This window comes from Canis lupus, chromosome 24 (genome assembly GCF_048164855.1).
Source record: "Canis lupus baileyi chromosome 24, mCanLup2.hap1, whole genome shotgun sequence".
Taxonomy (NCBI): domain Eukaryota; kingdom Metazoa; phylum Chordata; class Mammalia; order Carnivora; family Canidae; genus Canis; species Canis lupus.
Window position 1 is genome coordinate 8699886 of NC_132861.1, and position 14917 is coordinate 8714802.

The following is a 14917-nucleotide window of genomic DNA, read 5'->3' on the forward strand; positions in this document are numbered from 1 at the left end:
GTCCTTGGGCTGGCTGAGCAGGGCCTGGGGCAGACAAAAGCCTCCTCTGATGACCTTGGGCATCTGGCAGCGTAGTAGTTTATTCCGTGTGTAGTACAAATACAATGTCGGCCATGCTGTGGAAGAGGTTGGGAAGCATGCTACCAGATATGGTCCTACAGCATCCCCACTCTATACTCATGTTCCCTAGTGTAGCGGCCCCACACTTCTTCAAATGTATGGTCCTGTCAGCAATACGATCTTGAGCAGTGCTTCCCATGGAGTTGTTTGCATTTTATAAGTTATACACACATTCCACTACCATTAACTGTCCCAAGTCATAAGGACCAAAGTTCATCAACAAGCACTTCTATCCCAATTTCAAATAATCTTTCTTCTGGACAATTTTTAATTATTCTAACTGACTTCTTGTCTGGTCTATATATATTTTCATTGTTTTTACCTTGTAGATGTGACTATTATGGTGCTAGGGGTAGGGAAATTTCAGTTTTGTCACTTCCTGTTGACTGTTCCCACTAATTAATATCTTCTGTTTGTGGTATCACAATAGGAATCTTTTTAAGTTGCTTCTCCATTTTGTGAGGATCAGTTTATTTAAAAGTAAGCAATGTATTCCTCATACCTTCTCAATCAGGTATGTATAGACTTCAGTACATCATGATACTTGGCAGTACAAAAATGGACATGTATGTGGGATAGCTAAGGCCAGCCCTCTATACTATACAACTGGTTCTGATCTTCACCCCCAGATAAACTACGCACCACTGTGCAGGTGTGTAGTTTAAGTGAGAGGACCATGTATCAAATCCTGACATTGAATACTGGCATAACTATTTATTTGTTAAAATATCTAAATTACTGGGGCACCTGGATAGCTCAGTTGGTTAAGCAGCCAACTCTTGGTTTCAGCTCAGCTCCTGATCTCGGAGTCATGGGATCTGGGCCCTATGCTCAGTGGGGAGTCTGCTTGAGGATTCTCTCCCTCTCCCTCTGGCCCTACTTCCACTTGTGTGCTCTCACTCTCTCAAATAAATAGATCTTTAAGAAAAATACTTAAATATTTAGAGTAAACACAGAAATTTCTAATACACTCTTCTGCATGAGGTTTTTGAGACCATTGCCCTCACTTCCCTCCTTAACCTAATAATAAAAGCTGTTACTCTGTGCTTCTCATCTGCCAACCACAGTACAGATATCATCATCCCATTTCATCCTCACCATCACCCTTTGAAGCAGGGTTTTTATCTCCATTTTACAGATGAGAAAACTGAGGAGGTTTAGAGAGCTTCCTTAACTTGTCCAAAGTGGCACTGCTTGTAAGAAATAGATTTGAAACACCAGCTCTTTCAGTCTTAATTACTGCCTTCCTTCTCTTAGAGTCTGGGGTAATTTTCATACTTGTGTCTAAAGAACTTAGTCCCCCCAAATACAGAATTTTGAGTTCTCAGAACACTCTTTACAATAATACTATTGTGGGTGCTGCAAGTCTGCTTCCCACCTTAAATTGTAGCCCACGATGCCTGGTTTGTATCCATGCCATGAATCTAGTTGCTATGGCATCCCTCATATTAGGAAAATATTTGTCAGCTCCAGGTGGCTGAAACACCAGGCAGGCTTACTGATAGTTCGGTGAATACAAATAACAATTTAGTGGGTCATGGGGTACTATGCTGAGTGCAAAAACATGGTCTCCAGGGATTTTGATGAGGTAGGCCAGGGATTTACACAGTGTATTCCTATTGCTACAAGCTTCAACTTTAGTCAGCTGGGTTACAAAGAGTGGCCAAATCTGCAGAGATCAAATAGGAGGTTACTGAAATAGCAGTTCTTGCTGTGGGGGAACATATACCGCATTAGAATAAATGAATGTGTTGACCCACTAGAATTAAGTTGCCTTATCCAAAGTGATGGCACAATTAAGCATTTAATTGTTGGTCATCGATTTAAATCATCTCTTTCATCAGAATGTATTCTTCTTCAACATGATTACATCCAGATAATGTTCTCTTCCAGTAAGAAGGGAAGAACAAAGGAAAATAAATAAAACAGTTTACTAGAATCTCATAAAAGTTCTTGCATAAGAAGTAAGGAAGCATGGGAAAATATGAGTTCTTTTATAAAAACAACTTTTTCCTTCAAGTCACTACAAGATTGCAGTTCACATAATATATTGGTATGTGTATGTGTTTATACAAGAGGGGGCTATATTCCCAGGACAAATGTGAATCAAAGTCCTTATAGTAGCTCTGGTCATTTTTTAAGATGACTAACAGCATGCATAATTTCCTTTTTAAAAAGTAGTTTATCATTCATTTATCATTAAAATAATAATAATAATAATCCATTTTCACTTTCCCCAAAAGAAGCCCAGATCTGGGTATTGAGAACCATTTTTTTTCCATCTTAATTCTTCACAATTTTGAATTTGTCCTACATTCTGCCCCAAACTAACAAAACATTATAGACTTGAAAAGTTTTCTATTAACAGCCAGATTGTATCTAGTTTATGTTAAAGCAGTTTCATTCTGTGCTAAAAAAAAAAAAAATATGATACTTAAATATAAATGTATTTCCAAGCCTCAAACAAATGCTGGTTAACCTATTTTATGAATTCATACCATAAAAGAATCTGCATTTACAAGATCATAAATCAGGTTTGTTTTTTAAGATTCAGCCAAAACACTTTCTTACAGTGAAAAGGCTAGTCTCCTTAGTAAACTGGATGTCATAACTGAATATTTCCAAAATAAAGTATTAACGAGCCCTCCATATTTAAATTCAGATTTCTTTACAAAAATTCATTTGACATACAATTTTAAGGTAATACCTGGTTTTACAAGTGAAGTATATTTATGGTTCAAAAGTCATTAAATTTTTATTTATTTACTTATCTATCCAGTTATTAGGCATGGGCTGTGTTCATTGCCCCATTCCTGTGGCTTTTCTGCTGAGTTGAGTTCATTGAATGTTAAGTCCAGACTGAGGCAAGAAGGGCTAGCGTGTTTCTGCGTGCGTTCTTGCTTCTACCAAGCAAGAATTCTTTCTTTTTCCCTGAATAAGTGAAAAGAAGCTCTAAAAATCTTTGAGGTCTCTGGGATAATTCTGGACTACTTACTAATAGAAAAAAACAACAACATAAAAACCTCAGCTGAAAGGAACTTTTTGCTTCAGTTCTGGCGGGGGGGTGGGGGGGAGCATAATCCTATTAAATTTAGTAATCAGGCCCCAGTTGAGATTCTGACTGGCTTGATAATCACCATGGAGCCATCGAGTACTTAGCTGGTAGATAGCTAAATTTAATTAACAGTACAGATTGCTGGATAAACGTCCCCATTCATTTTACTGATCTATGCCCATTGTCTCCCCTGCACCCTCCCACCCCCACCCCTACCGAGCTAGGGTCCTCTCTGGGTTTTCTTGTCTTCCCACCTCAAGCTCTGTGTAGTGGCAGAGGACACCCTACAGCAGGAGGACTTTGAGCTGCACCACATCCTGAAGAGTGGAAGGCTCAGGCTCAGAAGAATCTGGGTGTTCACGCCAACACTGTCACTGTTTGCACGCTTTCTTATTGCTCCTATCCAAAATAGGGGAGGTGTGAGGTCATAGGGTAAGGACTTGGTGCTATGCTTTGTCTGGATTATGCCCCACAACCACACTGTTACTACACTGCCCTCACTTTACTGTTCCCCACCTCTTCCACAAGGAATCAAGACCTTTGAAAAACTACTGCCTGATGATTCAACTTTTTCTCCTTGTTCATATCACTAACAACCATCATTTTCATCAGAGGTTAAGCACTGCCTCTGTTGACCTCTATTTCTATCCCCTATTTTCTCTGGTGCCATGGTGACATCCACGTTTAATGGCTGATTAAGGTATGAAAAGAATAAATGGGGAAATTATGTGAGTGAATTTTTTTCTCTCTTTAGTTGCTTATTTATAATTTATGCCCAATCTTCTTGGCAAAAAGATGTGGAAATGCTTTGCTTTCTTTTTCTATGTATTCCCGTATGGTTATGAGTGAGGACTAGAATGGAAGCGGAAGCCCTTGGTATGACGATAGAATCACTCTGGTGTGACCTTGGCACCTTATTTGACCTCCCTGAGCCTTAGTTTCCTCCATAAACTGGGGAAAATAATACCTTTTTAGAAGTTGTTATGAGGATGAAATGAGTCATTTTGTATGAAAGCCTAACACATTTAGCTTCATGCCTAGCACATAATATTAACGATGACAGTGCAGATGCTTTCTAGTGGAATAGTTAAATGGCATGTTAGAGAATTAAAACAGGAATCAAATGGACTTTTTGGGCTCTGCAAGCCTTCCTTGTGCAATTTATATCAGGGAGAACATTCCTGAATGTGCTTTCAGAACAAACAAACAAACCAAAAAACCCTGCAGTATTCTAGTGATGATATTTATTTCTAGGGAAATGAATTCCATAACAAGTGTACATGAATATGATTAATAAATTAAAGAATAAAGGAAGCAAATTTACCAATATACTGTTTTAGCCACTAAGGAGCTTATTCCCTATTTAGTAAATATTCCTGTTACAGCAAATGTTTATCCTTAGTCAAACTACAAAATGCCTAAAGCTTCCACATGGTCTAGAATTTTTTTTTCCTTTTCCGTAATCATTATTTAGTAAATTGCCGACAAACTTTACCTGCTATGTGCCTGACACTGTCAGGTGCTGTGGAAACTGCTGGAACAAAGAAGGACTCCAGTTCACAGATTCCTATAACTTGATTTCAGAGAAAGCAGTCCAAAGCCATAAGCACCAAGGGCCAGATTGCCTGGCTCATTTGCAGGCTGAGTGCAGTATGAGGTCATTTACCCAGACATTTTAATAACTGTCTTACAATAACTGGCTGCCTTAAAAAAATGCACTTTTATTCATCTCCTTCCAGTCAGAATCCTGTCTTCTTGTCTTTATTAGAATTGGATTACAAAACAGAGAGTGATCAGAAATGTTGCATTTAAGAATAAAATTGAAAAAAAGGAGTAAGTTGGGGATGATGTCCAGGACAAAGACACAGCAGCTGACACTGTGGTTTCTCGGGATGTTTCTCTTGGTATGTCAGAGACCACAATATGAAATCATATAAACCATTTGGATTAGAGCTCATCAACAATGCTTTCCTAGCAACAAAGTGTAGACTGACCTTAACTTTCCTACAACATTCCTATGGGTTTCTTGGATTCGGTTAGCATGGGTGTGGCCCTTGTCTCCAATGGTGTACCCAGAACATAGGTACTAGGTACGGTTTATCTTCTTTGAAGTCCTGTGACATTGTTCCAAAATGGCATTGGTCTTACTGATTTCAGATCCTGTCAACATAACATTTTATCTTTCAAATCACAGGATTTTAGAGCATTAAAAGACTCTAAGAGAGCCTTCACTTTGCTGGCAAGGAGCCCGGGATCAGGGAGGTTAAAGTACTGTGCAAGGTCACACAGCTAACTGGTCACTTTGATGGTTTCACTGAGCATCTCTTGACTCTCCTTTGGAGCAACAGATTGTTCTGTAAAAGCCTCTGCCCTCTACAGGCTCTCTTCCCCGCCACCCCTCCCCCATTGCTAATATATACATTTCTTTCCTAAAAAAAAATTTTAAAGGAATATGTGTAAACCTCTTGGTAACAGCAATAGATGGACTGTGACCAAGCAAATATTTTGGTTAAATGAAATTAAAAAGTATTCAGAAATGACTTCACATACTATCTAATAACCCAATGGGGCCAATCATCAAAGCTTCCCTGAGAAAAATACACCTAAAAAGCTGAAAATCGTGTGGGCAGGGTTTGTTTTTTTTTTTTTTTTTTTTTTAATCATAGTGACTTCACTTTACCTATTTGTATCATAACTTATTAAAATAAGTATACCTTTGAAATTGTTCACAAAGTTCCAAAGTCTTTTTGTAAACGTGAGTTTCTTAGTGTTGAAACTTCATCAGCTAACAGTCCTTTCTCTGCATTCCTAACAGGTGTGAATAGAGGTGACTGTACGATCAAAGTTCAGTTCCCCTTTTCTCTTTTTCATGTTAGAAGCCACTGGGTTTTAGGTATGATCCTAGTCATTTGTGTGTGAGGAGAAGTTGTTTTATTATTCCTACTGATTTCAGTACTAAGGCAGTGAAGTCATGTTGTTTTGCCAAAAGCTGCTCACCCTCTCCATGGTATTAGCAATGCATTTTGTGCCTGTTTGGAAGGTTTGATGTGCTGTTTCCCATTGAAGATTGTATTTAAATGAGCATTGGGACATGTTGGGAGAACAGTCTGAGGGGTAAAATAAAAATACTCTAGGAAAAAAATGCATAGGAGTAACACTGCTTTTTTTGGTTTGTTTTGAATTCTTGGATTTTTTTTTTTAAGAATATGTAATTTATATTGGCTAAATTGAAAAATAGGTGCATTGTTTCAACTGCATGCCCTTTATTTTTGGTCTATCACAGTGGTGGTACTAAAAGCCACAGGCTTAAAAACATTTAGAGTTTTGCTTTCATGGCTATCTCAGTAAATCCTTAAGATATTTTTGAAATAAACCAGGTTCAGGGCAAAATAAAGCCCAAACAGGCATTCATTAACCATAATGAACTTTAGCCAAATATTTATTCATCAGTTAATGTGAACTTGCTAGCTGATCACATGGTACCTAATACAGTGAGAAGGTTGTTTTTCCCCAGAGGGGTTAGGAAGCTAAATTTTAAAATAACATAAATCTAGAATTAGGTTTGGGATCATCTTTTTTGCAATAGTAGTTTAAAAGATTTAAAGTGGGGGTACCTGGGTGGCTCAGTGGTTGAGCGTCTGCCTTCGGCTCAGGTTGTGATCTCGGGGTCCTGGGAGCCTGCTTTTTCCCTCTGCCTGTGTCTCTGCCATTCTCTCTCTCTCTCTCTCTCTGTCTCTCATAAATAAATAAGTAAGTAAATAAATAAATAAATAAATAAATAAATAAAATATATAAAGAAGAAAAAAAAAACTGATTTAAAGTAGATTCAAGGTGAAGGTAAGGTGAGACCTAAGGTCACACATTTCCATCAGTGACTTTTATTAAACTCCTGCTAGAAATCCAGAATACCCAGGACAGGAAGTCAGGGGTGCAGAGAACCATCTTGTGGATGGGAGACTGACTGAGCCAAGCAAAAAGAATGTATTTAGAAAGGTGAAATAGAGAAATGTGTCAAAGTTTCTGATTTGAGAAATAGCTATAAACTGGGACTGTCCATAATAAGGACATCAATATACAGCATGGAAAGGGGAATACCAGGTTTCTGCTTTGTTAGAAGGAGGTTCATATACAGCAGCCAGATCACTAAATAGAGTCCTGAAGTACTAGTGCTAGATTAACCTTATGGGCACCAGCCAGCATTTGTTTAGGTACTCTGACAAGATGACTTATTTTTGGAGTCCATCTTCCCTTTCTTTTCTCCCTTCCTTTTCTCATTCCTCCCTCCATTCCTTCCCTCTTTCCTTCTTGCCACCTCCCTCTCTTCTTTCCCTCCTTCTTCCTTCCTTCCATTCTCACTTCTTCCTTGCTTCTTTCTTCTAACTAGCCATTTAATATAGTTTCAGAAGATACAGCCACCTTGGAGATTTCAAAAAATTTATAAATGAACCTACCATCACTTCTTGTAAATATACAAAAGGATTTTTTTAAATTTTGGCTTGTAAACCTTGTGATGTTTTTTCAAGTTATCCCTGATGTTACTTTTAGACAATAAAAAGAAAGGAAATGAAATATTTTTAAGTGATAAAAAGAAACATAAATACAAGGTGTGGAATTATTATTGACTTGCCCCAATAGACACTAAGTTCCAATATCTAGTTCCAAGTCACAATTACTAGTCACAATTACTTTAAAAAGGAAACATCAAATGCCACTTTGTAGTCCTTAGCCTAGAAATCAATGTTAGCCTGAAAATAAATATAAACATATAAGGGATTTGTGGGTTGTGTTATCAAGGCAAAGTGTCCTACCATTTGTCATTTTCACAGAATAGTCTGATAGTGCAAGAAGTTTCTTCATGAAGAGAACCCCAAGCAAAGAGACCCAGTCACCAGTCAGTATCCCCCCCTGGGGGATCTGCCAATAAAGTCTGAATAACCCCAAACTCTTTTTGAAACATACTTGATTCTCTAAAACTGATGAGCTTTGAAATAAACCTATTCAGTCAACTGAGATGGCCTTCATTTTCAGGGGCAGGGGTGAGAGGGCTGGAATTGAATCTTTTTCCAAAGAAACTGTTTCACAATGTATCCTGGTGTGGTGTGTATTGAAAGTTGGATGACTTCCATGGAAACAAAAGTGGACCTGAAAAGCAAGAGCTTTGAGTAATATTTAGAGGAGGCTGAGTGTGTGCGTGCGTGTATATATGTGCAATAGCAAAGGACCCTCGGAAATTTTTCTCAGAATTAACTCTCTGTGTGCACTTTGATTTTTCGTGTGCATATTCTTATGACTCATTCAACATTCATTATTCCATAAGCATTGGCTATATGCCTACTTCTTCCTGGGCAGAAGGTGGCCATTGCAGAGATTCAACATCAAATAAGGCAGAAGTCCCTGTCCTCAAAGTGTTACAATGTCAGCCAACTAAAAGTTTGTTTCCCATTCACACTGGGACAAGATGCCCTGCTCCAGATCTAGGCCTACTGATCCCTGCCACCACAATATGCAGCTTCTGAGGTTCTGAGGTCACCTGGGCATTGGTGCAACCACTTATGGATAGAGAAGGAGAAGAGGAGGTAGATCACAGGCAGGTCCACTAACATACTTTTGCACAGAACTTCTCCCCATGGCCTACCTACAAGGGTGGCTGGCAATCATAGGTCACCCGCGAGTCTGTAAAATACATACTTACTGCCCCTCCACAGTATTACTTATAAAAACCCTAATTAAAAAAATTATCATAGTAAAAATACCCTTTTATTAAAAACTGACCTGGAAAGCTAAGACTCAGGTACTATATCCAATTTATTAATATTAATGACAAATAAGGATGCCAGTCTCAGTAAAATAGATGCCCATCTGACCACGTATTTTTAATTAGCTCCCAGATTTGCCCAGATTTTTGCATGAATATGAGATTGATGAATATGCTTCTTGTTTCTTTTACCCACTATCCTCTCCAAAGTTGCACATAAGCTGTGGAAAGGGGAAGAGTGGAAGTCGGGGTAAATCAACTCTTAAATAATGCACAAGTCAGATCAATACTGTAATATAGTAATAATTATCCCCTAAAAAAGAAAAATCATTAAGAGTTGACAGTCCTCAGCAATTCACTCTCTAAGATGGACAGATTGGAACTCTTGTCTCCCTTCTGCCTGCCTTCCAGGCTGCCCCCTCCCTCCCCAGGCCCCTTATCACACACCCCCAGGCCAAGGTTCCTACAGAAGGGGAAGTTTAGCCACAGGCTGAAAGGACAGGAAGTGACTCATGGTTCCCCTAGGGGTCAGGTGAGTGGGTAGTGAGGAAGGCTGGGAAAGAGAATTCCAGATTAGAAAAGTAGCCCAGATGGGAGAGTGGCCAGGGCTGGAATTCCAGAAATGACAATGACATCAGCAAGAGTGATACTCCCCCACTTTCCCAGACAAGGATCTCAAAGCTCTGCTGTGAATTGTCCCCCATCTATTTTCACAGCACAGTTGGGGACAAATAGTTATCGATATGAAGCCTAAGAAGAATGGTTGTAAATCCCTGAAGTGGAGTTTCAGAGAGGAAGTTTCTGGCAGAATTTATTACAATTTAGTACAAACTGGGTTTTGCTAATAGAAACCATTATGTCAAACAGAATTTCAAAACCCAGAATTCAATAAACTGAGGACTGGATTTTTTGTTTGTTTGTTTGTTTGGGGATTATTCAAATACTCTAAGTTTGATGATACCATTATTGTGTTAGGAAATAAATGAGGTTGCAGAATATCTAAATAATATACTGTTTAAACTATAAGTAGAGGGATCCCTGGGTGGCGCAGCGGTTTGGCGCCTGCCTTTGGCCCGGGGCACGATCCTGGAGACCCGGGATCGAATCCCACGCAGGGCTCCCGGTGCATGGAGCCTGCTTCTCCCTCTGCCTGTGTCTCTGCCTCTCTCTCTCTCTCTGTGACTATCATAAATAAATAAAAATTAAAAAAATTAAAAAAAAATAAAAAATAAACTATAAGTAGAAACCACACTTGACAAAGAAGACAGGAGTAAAATTTGAACAAGTTTATGCACATGGGCTCAGTAGTACCTGCGTGGTACTATGAGGTCACTCTGCACCAGGAGGGACAAAGTCCTATAGAAACATCATCTTTGCTATTTGTAGTCAACTTCAGAATGATTCAAAACTGTATTTATCTTCTTAAACGGCACATAAGAAAAGATTTGGAAATTTCAAACCAAAGATTAACCATTGGAATCATAATGTAACTCTTGAGCTGGTTCTTTATGGGTAGAGAGTTCTCTTTGCTACTGAAAGACCCTGTTGATAACGTAAGTGGAACATCCACCTTACATTTCAGTTATATTTAGGGGTTTGATACATTAGAAAATGTGTGGCTCTTTCTCTTCCAAATGGAATGCTTTCTCCCTGAGACTTTATTTTGAGGCTGTGATGCAGATCCATGGTGTTCCTTTTTAATGTGAATGAAAACAATGAGCAAAGGAAGTGTGGAGGTTTGGAATTTTCGCTGATGCTTCACAGGTCACTGGGGAGCAGTGAGGTTCTTCTCCACTCTTAGTGGCCGGAAGCATTAGAGAGGACTATTTTTTACTCCTTGCTCTAAATTTCTTTGAGCCTCTGTACTGGAAGCTTTCTCAGTTTGCCACGCGAACGTAAATCAAGCCCTTTGGTTGGTGCAGGATATGCGAAGACAGTGCCAGTGGAGGCAAACAGGAGAGCAGAGTAAAGCGAAGATCCCAGTGCCGGGTAAGTCCTGGGCTGGAAGGACACAAAGGGTGCAAAGGAGTGACAGGGCGAGCCTTTATTACCTGGGTGGCAGGAGCAGGTGGTCTTCCCAGGACGGACTTTGTAGAGAAGGTAAAACTAGAGCTGAGAGTTACAGAAATAGGAGCCAAAAGAAGAATTAGCTAGTCAGAGGAAGTGGGAGGAAGTCATGCTGCACATAGGCAAAGTACCTACGGGGAACAGCAGGCTGGAGTGGTGTGAGCTGGCAGTTCTAGGGAACCACGAATTGTTCAGTGCCTCTGGTCTCCAGGGCATTGTTGCCAGCTGAGACACAGACAGACATGCCAAGAACCCACACAGAACTCAAGAGTTGTATGCTGTTCCCCAGACGTTGGGATTTTACTATAGGGCCATCTGAGAGTCATGATGGATTTTTAGAGCGAGTGATGAAGTCTGGGTTCCATCTCTGAGGCCACCTTTGCAGGATGTTGGATGCGTTCCTGAATAAAATGCACAAATTGCCATCAGAACATAGGCTCTCCTGCTATTTTATGGGTATGTATTTAAGGAGGTCTTTGTTTCTAAGCCAGCACTTTATGTCGCTGAGCAGAGACTCTGCCCCCATCCTGTGATCTTACGCCCAGCCAACAGTCCAGTTTCCATTGCCTGTGTGTCTGTCTCTCTCATGCATTCCAGTGAGACTCCGGGCCCAACTTTGTGTCACTGTAGCTCAAGTGCAGTTGGGATTGCCTGAACACATTTTCTAGAGTTCAGGAAGGTTGTTATTAAACAGTAATAACAAGTCACCTCTCAAAAAATGAGATTTTTCTTGTAAATGTACAGCCAAGCCTCTGTGGCCTCGCAGAATGTCCTGCAGTGGAAGAAGCCAGAGGACAGTGCCTCCCCTTGGAGCCCCAGTTTTCTTAGAATTTGGGGGAAGGTTTTATTGTTTTAAAACAAGTGTGGGCATGTTATGTTCTTCCTCTCTATGAGTGGAAGTGTCAGATAAACCCACCGGGGGTATCTATTTTCTTCTGCCATTGGAGTGCATCATTGGAAAAAACTGTGCAAAGTACTCATTTTAGTCAATAATGATAGCTCCAATTTTTAAGTGCCTGCTCCTTGTCAATTCACAGAGTTCATTTTGTTCAGCAAATGTAAACACAAAGTGAAGTCCAAAGCCCTTTGCCAGAGGCCAGGATTGCAGCAGTGAACTTTTGAAATGGCCTTGCTTGTTGTTGAGTTTCTGTTAGCATCCTTACAGTATATGTGACATTATGTACATTTTGCAGTTGGGAAACTGAGACCTTAAGATGAAACAGAGACTTCAAGGTGCAGCACAGTTTGCCCAGGGACCCCTCCAGTAAGCCCATACTCCGTGCAGGCTCTCCACTGCCACACTGCCTTTCTGAGAGTTTTTGGTCTCAGCCTGTTGTTCCTTTCCCTTATCTGTTCCTGCCTTCCTTTTATCCATTAAAGACATTCATTGCTTTCCACCGGGTCTGTCTACTTTCCTAGCTCTAGAAATGAAACAAGGCCTAGCAGTCAGCAGCAGACTTGTTTGTGTGTTAATTATTAACAGTGGCCTTAACAGCCACAACCATTACAAACCTGTATTGAGCCCCTACTGTTTACAAACTCACTCTGCTCAGACTGTACATCTATAAATAGATGGGATTCATGGTTACATATGACAGGTCAAATAACAATCCAAGATGGCCAGAAATCATGGAGTAGTGAAGACCATAAGTGTTAGAAATGTTCAGGGAAGGCTTCTTGGAAGAGGTGCCCAACAAACTATTCTTCAAGGAAGGAGAACCTCTAAGCAGAGTAAAGAGGACAGCCTTCTAGCAGACCCTACTAAATCTAGTGCCCAAAAAGAAGTCACCCCAGTATGTTACACATTTTCCCCCGGCTCCTGAAAGCCAAAGTCAGCACAGCTGAATGTGGTGATGGTTCAAGAGAGGCATTAATGTACCTAATTAAAAGCTGACCCACTTCCCCAGGGGTGTCATCAAGGGCTAGCTGGGGGGCTGTGATTGGGGTAGCCTGGGGGAGTTAGGTTTTGTCCGGGGCATATCCAGGGAGATCTTGGGTGGTCCAGACTGAATGAGGACTCAAATCTGTTTTTGAGGAGACCTAACCATTTTTACTCATCAGCAGAACTACCCTCTCCCTCCCAGAGTCTTCCAGATTCAAAGTGACTCTGGACCAAATCTAACTTCCCAACACTATTCCAAATCCACATCTGGAAGGCCTCTAAGCTGCGTGAGATTTCATGTCCTTGATTTGTTACTGACTGAGACTAGGGCTGGCACTCAGCCCACGCTCTGCCCCAGGAATAGTAGCACCAGACTTCTGAAACAGAGTGGAACAGAAAGCTATGAAAACCCAGCATGTGCCCCTCAGCCTCCTTCAGTGAAGCCAGGAAAGGGGGAAGAAAGCAGGAGAGCGTTTTCAGGGGGCAGAGGTGTCTTCGCTAGAGACCTCTGCACAGCACTCATCTGGAGGTCCTGTTCTGCTTGGGGATTAATGCCGAGCAAGGACAGTGGAAGATGGCCATCCAAGAGCTACGTCCAGCTTCTCTGCAGTTCGGCAGATGCTGCGCACACGTGGGTTTCCAAGTGCTCCAAACTCTAGAGATGCCAAAAATGAGCCAGGCAACCTCTGTCCTTGAAGAGCTTATGGTCTCATGGGGAGACAGATGTGTAACAGAGACATTTTAGGCTAATTTTGTAAGGATTATAAGAGATTACAAAAGTGCAGAGACGAGCAGGCTAACCTGAGATTCAGGAGATGAGGTCTTAGCTAATCTTGCTAGAAGACAAATGAAAGTAAGTCAGGAGAACAAGAAGTAGGAGGAACATGATAGACGAAGGGAGGAAACAGCGTAGGATGAGAAACAGCACCATGGGACTGGTGAGCCCCAGCTCTTCTGCACAACTGGGCCTGCTGTGGGCTGTCAGCCCTGGAAGCAGGCAGAGGCTGGGTGAGGGAGGGTGCCGAGGCCGCGAGAGTGGGCTGCTACTTCATTCTGTAGGTGACAGGGAGGCACAAAGGAGTCTTAAGCGGAATGAGCTGGCTTACGTTGTGGGGAGATACAGAAGGCAAGAACTGAAGGGCCAAGATCCTTTAGGAGGTCTGTTGCAATAGGTCCTAGGGATGTGAAGAGGCTCTCCACCAAGTCAGAGGGAATGCGGGTTGGGAGAACAGGAGTTTGAAAAATGCACTTGAGAGAGAGAGATTCAGCAGGTCTTGGGACTGTGTTGTGAAAATATGGGGATGCGGGAGGGGGAGGAGTCTAAGAAGACCTCCAGGTGTCAGTCTTAGAACTGTGTTCCATTCATCCATTTATTTAACCAGATGCTTGTCAAATAATAGAGTGTCGTCCAAGACAATGTTCTTTAGCTAGAAGGGGATTGTGAAGTTAGTTAGTGGGTATACCCAGCGATTTTTTAAGAACTATTTTTTTTTAAGATTTAGTTATTTATTCATGAAAGACACAGAGAGAGAAGCAGAGACACAGGCAGAGGGAGGAGCAGGCTCCCTGGGGGAAGCCCGATGTGGGACTGGATCCCAGGACTCTGGGATCACGTCCTGAGCCAAAGGCAGACACTCAACCACTGAGCCACCCAGGTGCCCCAACCCAGTGATTTTTAATAAAAGAAAACAAATCAGAAAAGAACATGTCAGGTGGCATGGCATATATGTATAAAGTCTAAGGATGGTTTTGTGAAACTTTGTTTCAGTCCCTGTGTGTGTGTACACCTGCAAGTGTATGCATGTTAATAACTATATGATGTGTATTTCTTACTAAAGATAGTGGCCAAAACATTTGAAAGTCCTGTGATAATCATTTCCTGGTTGTGTCTGATTATTCTTAAGTATGAATAGGTCCCAGTGGTTTGATTATCTTTAAAAGGGAGGATAATTCCTTTGTGAGAAAACAGGAAAATCTTTTCTCGTTAATTTTTCAAGACCAAATCTTTCAGTCATCTGTACCCTTGGGATTCCCAAGG

At 41.0% G+C, this 14917-nt stretch overlaps 1 protein-coding gene across 26 annotated transcripts in view; it reads left to right on the forward strand.

Moving 5' to 3' along the window:
* STARD13 (StAR related lipid transfer domain containing 13) overlaps positions 1–14917 on the forward strand; it is a 513518-nt gene that overhangs the window by 423710 nt on the left and 74891 nt on the right. The window contains exon 1 of one of the 26 annotated variants that reach the window (XM_072795485.1): positions 10841–10919. The exons of the other annotated variants lie outside the window; for them this stretch is intronic. Within the exon in view, the coding sequence (XP_072651586.1) occupies positions 10856–10919 (64 nt within the window). The 5' untranslated portion in view covers positions 10841–10855. Of the gene's footprint in view, positions 1–10840; positions 10920–14917 lie in introns of those variants that run through there. 26 annotated transcript variants of the gene reach the window in all.